This window comes from Nelusetta ayraudi, unplaced genomic scaffold (genome assembly GCF_046127955.1).
Source record: "Nelusetta ayraudi isolate G7.1 ecotype Tasmania unplaced genomic scaffold, CSIRO-AGI_Nayr_v1 ptg000007l, whole genome shotgun sequence".
NCBI lineage: Eukaryota > Metazoa > Chordata > Actinopteri > Tetraodontiformes > Monacanthidae > Nelusetta > Nelusetta ayraudi.
Genome location: NW_027466057.1, coordinates 4913415 through 4925101, shown reverse-complemented (window position 1 = coordinate 4925101; position 11687 = coordinate 4913415). Strand labels below are relative to the sequence as shown.

Genomic DNA, 11687 nt, shown 5'->3' with positions numbered 1-11687 from the left:
TAAAGCGGCAACACTTTGAATATAAATCAAAATCCTGACGTGTGAACATTTTTATTGAGGCCGTTGCATTTTTTTTGCCAGAGATTGAAGTTGGGAGCTGCAATGCCTGGGATTTTATGTGATGATTTATTGTGAGTTCTAGTGCAGCAACTGGTGTAATAAGTCAACAAATTATACACTCCAGAAAGTTCAGCTGGCTAAATAAATATCTGATGTTTAATTTTTACCCTGATTCCTTTTTAACGTTTGCAACTGAGATATTTTTTAAGTTGCAATTTTTTTTTTTTCAAATGTTAATGAATGTAATTTAATTACAAGCCATCTTTGGATCAGGCTCTCAGGAACTATGGTGTGATCTTATTTTCACTGCTCTTGTCTTGATGGTTTTATGTCTCTCTGTGACTTCCACTACTTTAACTGCGTTTGTCACAACATGCAGTAGCAGAAAACAATGCAGCACAATGAATTTTCCAAGACTTTGCTAAATAACTGAATTTTCATCTCTAACTGGGCCTAAAAGCTCACGTGTCGTTGTTCTGCGCCGAAACCGATCCAACATCCGCAAATTGGACTCGCTTTTTGTGTTGAATGGCTTTATCGCATTTCTACCGCTGGTGTATCGCGCACACAGTGTGGCTTCTCCCAACCTGATATTCTGTTCTGGCCCGGCTCGTTCCGGCCGCCGTCCCTGCAGCCTAATGGCCCGGCCTGTTTGTCTTGTGTGATGGTAATTGGCGGCTGCTGCAAAGTCTGCGCTGCCCTCTGGGGCTCTTCTTGCTTTTGTTGGTGCTGCTTCCTTGCTCTAATGATAATTGCTGTTCACCCCCCCCCCCCCCCCCACGGTGGACAAAGGTTGCCGAGCCTGAAGGTGGCCCGGCAAATAAGCTGTTGATGAAACGACACAAACGGCGTAACGATGAAGTAGCAAGAAAAATGGGGGGGAGAAATAACACATTCATTAAAGCCGCTTTGTGCTTTGTGGTAGCTCTCGCTGTCTGGATGCTGTGTACCCCGCCTCCGCCCCCGTTTATTATTTCCGTCCCTTCCTGCCAAACCTTGTGCTCTTCCTCGATACGTCATTAGCGGCAGGAAATGCAAATGAACCCCACCCGTCTGCGTCAATTTGGTCGCCGCGTGTCCTTGAGGCGGCTGCACGAAAATGAGGGACTGCGGTGATCGGCCGCCAAAAAAGCTCACGCCGCTCACACCCGCGCTCGCCCATAAACGTGCAGAGCGTGAGTGGATGCGGGTTGGGGGGAGGAGGGGGCCGTCGGGGGCGGGGATTGGCATAACTAAAGATTTATTTTGTATTTCACACATAATTTGTGTTCCAGCCTGCCACAAAGAGCCGCTTCCCGTCCTGACTGTGCACTCACAGGGGCGAGATAGCGCCGCGCTGTTTGAACAGCCATTTCTCAGTCCGGCCGAATTCGTGCTGACGCTCCAGTTTGCTCTCTGAAAACTCCCCTCTTCCTCTTTTTAATCCTCTCAGGGGGAGGGGGAGCGGCGCGCGGAGGGAGCGAGGGAGGCCGCTGTTCAATGCTGACAGGGACATAACTTGCCTTCGCTGCATACCTTGTTTACAGTCTCCTTTCCTGCTGCTATACCCTGCTCTCTCCCTCTCTCTCTCTCTCTCTCGATGGAGCCATAAAAAACAAATAGGGGCTTTTAGAGAAATTGCCTGTGCGCTGAAGATTAATAACAGTTGCACCGGTTCACCCGAGACGGTCTCCTGAGGCAAAAGACGATAGCGGGAAGATTAAAAGTGCCGCATCCTCAAATTGGAATGATTCAAAGCTGGGGCCTGTCTCTAACCAGCCTATTGACAGTCAATACTTGATCTACCTGACAAAGAGCATCATTAGGTATTTACTTCTGCTGCAAAGACTGTAATGATGCGCTCAGGGTGTGATCGAACCTCTGCTGACGAGACGGGAGCGTGACGGGGCCTGGGGCTGTTGCAAGAAGTGACACTTTTACAGACGCAGATGAAAAAAATAGAAGAAGAAAACAGTCTGGCGTGTGAAGCTGGACCAGACTGATGTTTTTTGTGTTCATGGCCAATGGGTGGAAGCAGCCTGACGGCAGTCGGAGCGGCTGTCTGGTCTGTTATTTAGCGACATGGCTGCAGTGGTCTCCTCTCCGCGAGCCGCGTCTGTGTTTCCTTCACACCGCCAGCAGTTGAAAGAGCAGCCTGGTAACTCGTGTAGTTTGCCGACCAAAAATCACCTGTTTGTGCGCCGCACAATGTTTTGCAGGTCTGCCCTTGCAACGCCGTACATGGCGCGTCTTAATATTTAACTGTGATGCAGTAAAAAGATATTGACAGGTTTCCCAGAAATGTGTTGAGCGTCTGAATGCCATACCTTGAAAGTCACACTTTGGATTTCTATGGACACATCTTCTCAAGGACTTCAGCCTTTTATCACAAGGAGGAACAAATCAAAACACAGCAAACAGTTGGTGCTTTATCTTTTAGTCTGTTTATATAGCCTCATTTTTTAAATTTTATTTCTAGATGTAATAATAATAATAATAATAATAATAATAATAATAATAATAATAATAATAATAATGATGATGATGATGATGATGATGATGATGATGAAATATACGTTTGTAGTTATTAAAGACGTGCGGGCGACTTGTAGCGTTTCATTTGCGGTGAACATGTTGACAGATGCAAATCAAAGCGAGGGAAAAAAAAAAAAAAAAAAAAAAAAAAAAAGATTCATTTCAGCGCCGCTTGCAGTGAATCGCGACACTTTGCTCCGCTTGCCGCATTGAGCCGGAGTTTCCATGGTGACGGAGAAACAAGCGTCTCGCAGCAACCAGGACGAAGCGTCTCCAACTCTGTCCGACAACATTACCAGGGGGGGGGGAAACGCGCCCAGAAACACACGGATTTCAAGTGATACTGGGCTCATCGTTTCATTTTTTTTTTTAAACCCTCTGTTTGGATTACATTGTGTGAGGATGTTGAGAAGGAAGACCGAAGTCAAAGCGCAGGGCTTCACTCTGAAGGCCGCCATGAGGAACTCGGTGGTGAGTCACTCTATTAGAGCTCGTGATGGTTCGGATTACATGGACTTCGTGTCGGACTTGTTCTATTCTGTTTGTTTCGGGGGTGGCCTGGAAGCGTCGTGTGTGGACAAAAAGATGCATTCAAGGTCTGTAGGAAGTATCTCTACTTGGTTGGGTTTAAGCCAAACAACAATGTGAACAACTGAAGTTTATGTTATGCCAATTTGCATGTTTATTCAACAGGAATTTCATTACATTTAACATTTCTATTTCTCCAAGCTTGAGGCAAGTTTATCTGTGCGGCTCCATTCGCACACCAGGCGCCTCAAAGTGCTCCTGAGGCATGAAAACATTAATTCAATGACATTAAAAATGATCATGTTGCAATTAAATTGAAACCTTTAAAACAAAAACAAAACAAAACTGAATAATCAGGTGATCAAAATGCTTTTAGCGCAACAATAAAAGCAGAACGGGGAGAAAACTTGAAATTGACCTGCTCCAGTGTTTCCTGCCTGGACTGAAAGCAGGCGATAGTTTTTTGTTTCAGCTGAGCTGTGAGGAGCACAGGGACGCAACGCTGCTTCTCCTTATTTAGCTCTGGTCCTGAAAACACACACGCGCACACACACGGTAAATTTGTCCCAGATGACCTGAGGGCTCTCAGAACAAAACCCGTGGTTCCAAGATGTATTTCTGTCGTGAGACCTTTCACTGCTTTGTAGGCAAGTAATAAGATTTAAAAATCCATCCTTTGGCTCGCAGGAAGCCGGCGCTGTGATTTCAGGACCGCTGTGATGTGATCCAGTTTTCCTGTGTGCGTGCGTGTGTGCATGCGTGTGTGTGAGGAGCAGCCTGACTGTTCTCCTCCTCAACCCTCTTTAAGACCTTTTAAAAAAAATGCCATCACAATATCCAGATTTACTGAACATTGGCAATGTAAGAAGGGTTTAGTGCCTTTTTTAAAAAATTATGTGTAATTACACAGAAAAAAAACAACAACATTTTTACAGCTTCTGAACTTGCTTTATTAAAATGCACGTTTCAACGAGAGCATCTGCTTAATATTTAACCAGATATTAAAGTGGACATATGGTGTCAAGTCGAGTCATACAAGCCAGACCTCTAAGACATTTTTGTAGCCCTTTAAAGGCCCATTGCGGGATATTTGGCCTTAACATATACTGTCAGTTTTATATTTAGCTTCAATTGTATTTTCAGAACTGGAGTCACTGTTACACTCTTCCTGCAGTGACGGTGGGACAGACTCATCTGTAAACATGGAGACTTTTTCTCATTTACTGCAAATGAGGATGAATCAGGCTTTGGGAAATGACAATAGATTTTATCGATGCAACCTATCGATTGGCTCGTTGGTCCAACTCGTTATTGTAGATGAATGCAAAACATTAATTCTTTGTCAGAAATTTGGACAAGTTTTCCGGAAGAGACTAGAACTGATCTGTTTGGTTTTATGAACAGCAAAACAAACTGTCACCGTTCGTTAACTCCAACTGATGACAAGCTGTTAAAGCACCATCAGTCATCGCATCGGCCTCGTCCTCATGTCTGAATTCTCGCATGATCCATTCAGAAAAAATAGAATCTGAATCATTTTCAGCTACTGCAGTTTTGAATGTCACAGTTGTTCCAATTAAAGACCCCCATATTCCTCTCACTGACAGATTCTTATTTTCAGACTGGACTCTACCCGGCACATTGACTAGCATTGACTCACTAAAACACCATGCGTAGCCCTGTGTTTACAGCCTCCCGCAAAAACACTCGGTAATGCACCGAACAGGCTGCTGCCTTGCACAACAAGAGGAAATCAAAGCAAAGCACTTGAGACCTCTGTCTGCCTCTCACTGGTTTTGGAAAGGCTTTAATTAAACATAATGAAGTTTAGCCACAGGAGGGCGACGTTTGTCAAGCAAGTTCCCCTTTGAACCAATAGGAAGCGCTTGGTTGTTTCCAACTGCATTGAGCAGTAGTGTAGGGACCTGATTGGTCCGTTTAGAATGACTGCGCTACACACCTCGCAATCACTGTGTCAGCTTGTGACAGTTCACAAGTTTGACTCTTGAAGTTTGGAGCGGTTTTCCATGTATTTGACTGGGGAATATCGCAACGCATGAAACGGGCGGAGCCATGTCACTGCCGTCTGTTTATTTCTCCTTCCTCTTGCTTTTAATTCTCGCTTGGCACCTTCACACGGAGGCGGCGTCGACGGCTGCGAGCAACAAAGCGTGTCACGAGCAGTCACGGTGCTTAAAATGACAGATTGAGGCATTCTCTTCCCCTCTTCCCTCGCCTGATCTCCCAGGCAATTATCCCAGACCTCTTTCTCCAAGACACCAAACTGTTCATTAGAATATCCCCCCTTTAAGGGTGGCAACCGGCACTTGTGGCTTACAGTGTTTGTTTTCTCGCATTGCGAGCTTGACAAGGCGTCATCCTTCCTGCCTTTGTTATGATAAAGCCTTCTGCTGCGGGAAGTCTGAAGAATAGCTCATTTTGAGATTTTTTTAATTCATTTTTTTCCTTCTTTCTATTTTTTTGTGATCCGTCGACAGCTCTGAATCGAGCGCTGGTGGTGTTGGAGGGAGAGCCGAGGCAGCCGAGCCGTGGTCAGCAGTAATTTCGTGTATTAATTTTAAAGAAAGTGTCAGTTCAGTATTTTCCTGTCAGCGCAACAACTCCCAACTTCCCCACGTTTCGGCGCAGCGGAAAATGTTGACGGTCCAATCCGGAGTGCTTTGATGCAAAACTTTTCACCACGTCTTCGTCTTTCTGAGCTCTCAAGATTTTTATTTTTTTTTTGCAGCTTTTTCCTGCTGCTACGCGGTGCACTCGTGGGAATCCGGGCCCCCGTGACAAATAAAGAGGCTGCACAATTCCGACAAAACGGGAGGCTTTTCCACGCCAATCTGCAACTGTCTCGTTTTTCTTTTTCTTTCTCTTCTTCCCCTCTGTCATGGCTGGGATTGCCTCGAGATGCAAAAGAAGAGCCATCATGAATTCCTCCTGTTTTTTTCTTGTTTTTTTCCCCCCTCCTTCTTGAAGGTCATAAACAAATCTCCTGTCAAGAGGAGGGCTCCTGTAAAGCCTTTTAATATTCACTTTCTCCCCAGAGGATCTGATTCGTCTGATATATGAGCGATACCCTCTGCCGCCGTCGCCGCCACACCAAATCCTTAACAAAACCATTACATTTTTCAGAGGCTCACTGGCGTCTGTTGCCTCCTGTTTTCTCGCCTCCCCCGTGGCCACAAACACATCACAGGCAGAGAGGGCGCAGCCTCGCCGAGAGCCGTGATTTGTGGCTAACGACAAGGCCATTCCGAGCCGTGAAGAGGGTGCGGGGACTGGAAACGCAGGGGTTATTATGCTTTAAAGTATTTGTGGTCATAGAGATGGAATCAGTAGCACCCCTGCCGCCCATCTCTCTCTCTCTCCCTCTCTCTTTCTCTCTCTCTGTTTCTTTCTCTCTCTTTTTTTTTTTTAACAATTTATCCCCAGGCATTTTTAAGAAAAATAAATAACAGATTCGCTTTACATTCAGGTTGGGAGATTGTTACCTTGTATTCCGGGTGGAGATGGAAACAAAGCTGTTATTTTCTCTGTTGGAGGCTTATTCCTTCTGGGTGACAAAAAAAAAAGAAATAAAGAAATGTAGAAATGAGAACAAAACAAGCAGAACAGGGGTGAGCGAGAGAGATGGCAGACATTGCCACGGTCCTGGAGAGATGAAGAGACATGAATGGCTTCCCATGTCAATGTACAAAGGATAAATTCATAATGTTGTGAAGGTTTACATGTCAAAGAACTGAACAGGCACAGCAGTGAAGACGGCCTGCCAGCTAATTGACCTCATAAAAAGCTTGTTTAATAGCTTGAACTTGTTTGTCCTTTTTCTCCTGCTTCCGTTGGCATAATATTGACAAACGTCGATGTCTCATATGGACGACCTTGTTTGTTTCAATGGTTTCAAACGTAAACAGGATGTGTTCCACACGTGGACGTGAGAATCAGTGCAAAAGGAAGGAATCCTTCCACTTTCAGCAGACTGGATTACTCCTCTGGCTGTCATGCTCAGTGTTGGCCAATTATGTCTGAGTGTGAACATGACCCCCCCCCCCCCACTGTTGCTTAAAGTGGCACCTGGAGCGCGTTGGCGTCGCGTCTGCGCAGCCTCCGCTCTCCGACCTCTCGGACACTCGCCGTTCTGATCCAACCAGCGGCTGGCTTGTTGATGCTGATCAGAGTGTCGCTACATCTGCTCCACCTGCCTCGCATCCGTCTGTCCCGGCATCACATTTTTCCCCTGTAAAGGTTAATCCATCTTGTCTTTTTTTTATTTTTATTTTTTTCTTTTCCCGCAGACACCTTAACCAGGTCCTCTGGTGATGCTTTGAAGGTCAGGAAGACTTTTGTGTCTCAAACAAAATGTTTCTCCCGGCACGACACAACACGGGACGAGGTGCGAGGGCGCGGCGCTCTTTTCCGACGGCGCCTCGCTCGGTTCGCCTGAGAGGCCAGGTCGATACAAACTGCACCTGAACCCGGCGGCGGCGCCCAGCGTGGGCGGGCTCTGCGGCTTGGCCAGCTGATAGGCCGCCTGTGTAACAAGCAGCGCCTCATTTACTGTTGGCCCCTGTGTCTGGGATAAAAATGGAGCTGGCTTCCCCCTTCCCTCCTCCCCTGGGTCGGCCACAGCCCTCACCTCAACCGGCCGTCATCGACTCCGTCATCCCTGGCTCACCTCGCTAACCCACCGGGACGGACGGAGACTCTGCAAACGTGACGTCCATATCTTGTCGTCTCCCCCCCCCCCCACACAGCGGCATCACGTCGTGCTGGAGAAAATGTCTCGCCGCCGTCTCACCCTGCGACTCCATCCTTTTCTGTTTGGCTGGTTCCAGGAGAAAACGCGATTTGTTCGGACACCCCCCCCCCCCCAAATTATTAGAAGATTAGGTTCTATTTACACTTTAACATGATACCGCGCAACACGTGTGCGTTTTCGCCGCTGATTTTGTTTTTAAATTGCTTCCCAGAAATCCCTCCGGCGTCAACCAGCTTTCTTTGTCGATGTCAGTTATGTTTCACCCCGCAGCTGTTTGCAACCTAATCAATTAAGCCGTCTGATCAAACTGACAGTGCAGAATTGATCCTTAATTAGGCTTTAAATGAAACTACAATTTTGTGAAACCTCATTAAATGCAATCACACTCCAAATTGCAATATAAACCTAGTTAAGACGACGCCCCCTGAATTCAATTTGCTTTAAATTAAAACACATTTGTTTAGTGCGGGGGTTCGTTGTGTATCTGAGCTTCGTCTCAGATGTGAAAAACCCTTCCGGCTTTGGCGGATTGCAGGCGGCATCACCGAGCTGATTGGCTGAGCGGCGAGGATATCAGGTTTGAGTTGAAATGAGCTCGCTGTCACTTCCGCCGAGAGCAGGTATTTGTTTACGGACCCTCGGAAGCTTTAAGAGAGACGGATCTATTTATTATGTTGTGCTCTCCGCCGGAATCGTTCTTTCTCACCGCTCCGACAACATGTGCCGTGGCCGGCCGCGAAACCCAGATCGACGCTGGACGCGCAACAAACTCACCGACGGACGTCAAGCCGACTGATCCGGCTCATTTCCTGTGCAGAGATCCGTCCACGGCGAGTTGGCGGGCGAACCGCCCCGTCCGAATCTGCATAATCGAGATTAGAGCTCGGCTTTGTGCGAAGTCCGCGAGGTCCGAGGCAAAGCCGGATCACAAAACTAGGCGGCGGCGGTCAAACAAAACTCCAAGATTTTGCTCCTGCGGTGACGGCCGCTGAACAATTGTGTGACCTGTTTTGCAAAATGAGACAGTTGCGCTGCTCGCTTTCACTTACGGCCCCAGAAATCCCTCCAAATAGCACCAGGTACAGAAACATCTCATTGGGAAACAACACAAGGGAGACAAGAAAAGACATCGCCACTTCCGCGCCATGGTGCCAGACGTGGTGTGCGTCATAAAGTGCACAGTGAAGATTATTATGTTTCTCTCCCCCCAACCGCAAGCCGAATTGATGACGGTGCTGCTGTCAGATGTTTTGCCGTCTACGCGTGACTCCCCCTTTCGCAACACTCCAAAATGCCCCCTGGGTGTGCTTTCCAAAAAATGAGCGCTTGTTGGTGTGCGGAGCATCGAACGAGCCACGAATGTGTGCCCCCGTCTCCGCTCCCCTCGGCAGCCGTGTTATTTGTGGAAGGATTGAGTCGTGGCGAAGCAGGTTAAAACCGGCGGCGGGCTTTGGAGGCGCGCCGGCGTTTTCATTACTATCGATCGACCGCACAGCCGCGAGGCCGTCGCTGGCCGCAGCGCTGCCTGACGCGTAGATCCCCCGTTTTTCCGCGCTTGAACTTTGTTGACTTTGTTTGGTTCCGTGCGACTACTTTTAAAGCTTGAAAAAAAAAAAGGGGAGAATAGATTGACGCACCGACATTGTGTGAATACAATGGTGAATCGAAGGTGACATCAAGACAAGAGAAACAGGTTGGGACTTCATTTTTTTTTTGTTGATATTTCAAGCACTCAGGTTACCTAGGAAACACTTGCTGGTCGGTTTGCGTGATTTTAGCAAGTAGGTTAGAGCGCTCCTCAAGTAACACAGTTGAAGGGAATGTCAAATTAGCTCAACTGTGTTGTTTGAGCAACCAGATGTGGCCCGCGGGCCGTACTTTGCACGGGTCTGGTGTAAGGGAGCTCTACTAACAAAGGGCTAGCTAGTAAGACTAGCTAAGCCATTTCTCTTTAATCATTATTTAAGTGCAATGACTTTTTGTGCTTTTTTGAAGTAATGAAGTAATGAATCGTAAGACCTAGTGCTCTCCACGCCGCGCGGCAGCTGATAGATTGGGCCATAATTGATGGCGCTCAAACCGAAGTGCGTGACTGTGAGGCGCCTGTGACCTTTTCCGGCCCCATCTGGTAAACTCCGGGCCGACGTGGAGAAGCACCTCCATCTTAAAGGATGATTGTGTCCATTATGCGCGCCTTCCTCAGCGCCTGCGCCTCAATTACCTCCGGCCTCCCTGTTTGTTATGTTCTCCTTCAAGCCCTTGTAGCCCGCATCCTAATTAGGTGGGCTTTTAATGGAGACTGTTTATTGCTCCTCGCAGGGCCTCTATTTTCAGCTCTCCACTTAATTAGCCCAATGTCATGTGATAACCAACGCAGAGGACAGCCAGGACCGTGTCCTCATCCGTGAGTAGTGTCCGTGGCTGCGACCGCTGGGGGAAAAAGAAAAAAAAAAAAGGTTGCCGGTTCGTAAGCTCAAGTTCCATTTCAACTGAAAGGCGGAGATGAGGAGAATGACTCGCTTTAGTGCCACTTTAATCGCAGTCTGACACATACGGCTGTGGTAGACGTGGGATATTTTTATCCGCTACATGCCGAGTGTGGCGTTAACACTTAGGGCTGACCGTGAAATCAATTTGTGTGACGTGCTGGCAGCTGATGTTCCGCGTTTAACTGGGCCCGGTGACGATGAGGCAGTAAATTGATGACTTTACACTAATCAGGCCATTTGGTTTATTGACATTCAGGCTTGTTGCATTGATGCAGATGCAGTTTTCATGATTGAGCGGCTTCGCAAATACAAATACATATAAATAAAAGTCATTCCGGGCGACACGGTGGCGCTAGGTGGCTAGCACTGTCGCCTCGCTGCGTATTTCAATAAAATGAGCTTGCATGTTCTCCCTGTGTGTGCGTGGGTTCCAGACGGGAATAGAAATGGATGGATGGATGGAAAACTCTTTCAAACAAAGGGTTTTAAAAGACTTTCCAGATAAAGGAGTGCAGGGAAAGGCCATGAGACTCAGACCAGCACCAACACTTGAACTTTAAGTGTCAAGTTGCATTAGCCATCACTTTGTAAGCTAGTTATTGATTAGCATGATCTGATTGTTTTTCTTTTTCGAAAAGAAAAAAAATAAAACATACCTCCCTCAACATCGCACATCTGCGCCTCCAGTGCCATCGATGCGCACTGGAGAGAAAATTACTTCCACTCCTGTTGGTCTTTGCATTTCTACAACACGCACCAGGAGGCGACTTTGAGGCGTCCCAGATGCTGTAGCTGCTCAGCTCGGGATCTGCGTCGGATCCAATTTTTAGCCACCCAATTGTCCTCGATGTGATCAGCCCCGGACTGGAAAAGAAATTTCCCATGCGCACGGCAGCCAGTTTTCTTTGCATCCCTTTGTTCTCATCTTGTTGAATTATACAGTCCCGGTCTTTATCCTTTTTTTAATGTCCATACTGCCAGTTAGAGATGAAAATAAACTGCGAGGTGTTTGTTCAAGTGCCTCACTGACAGTCCTGTAATCATCTCTCCTCTGTCATTATCAGTCCTGACACTGACTCGTCCTTGATGGAGAGCAGCCACCCTCCCCCTTCCCTCTTCTAATCTGCCTTTGTTAGGTGTGTGTTCTCCACTTCTCAACAGGGTCAACCGTGGCAGCTCACATACTGCTGACATCGACATAACTGGAAGACCACCAGGAAAACCCCCCCGCCCCCCCTAAAAAAATCAATGAGTTTGACAGACAATGTTATTCCATCCCAATAAGGCCAAATAGAAGCCCCTTTGTTTTGCTTCCTTGCTGCTTT

General features: G+C 47.2%; 1 protein-coding gene across 1 annotated transcript in view; it reads left to right on the top strand.

Annotated features, from left to right (window-relative positions):
* Positions 1-2813: 2813 nt before the first annotated feature.
* Positions 2814-11687, top strand: part of pacrg (PARK2 co-regulated) — a 129998-nt gene continuing 121124 nt past the window's right edge. Inside the window, exon 1 of the mRNA XM_076018011.1 lies at positions 2814-3045. Within this exon, the coding sequence (XP_075874126.1) occupies positions 2977-3045 (69 nt within the window). The 5' untranslated portion in view covers positions 2814-2976. The remainder of the gene's footprint in view (positions 3046-11687) is intronic.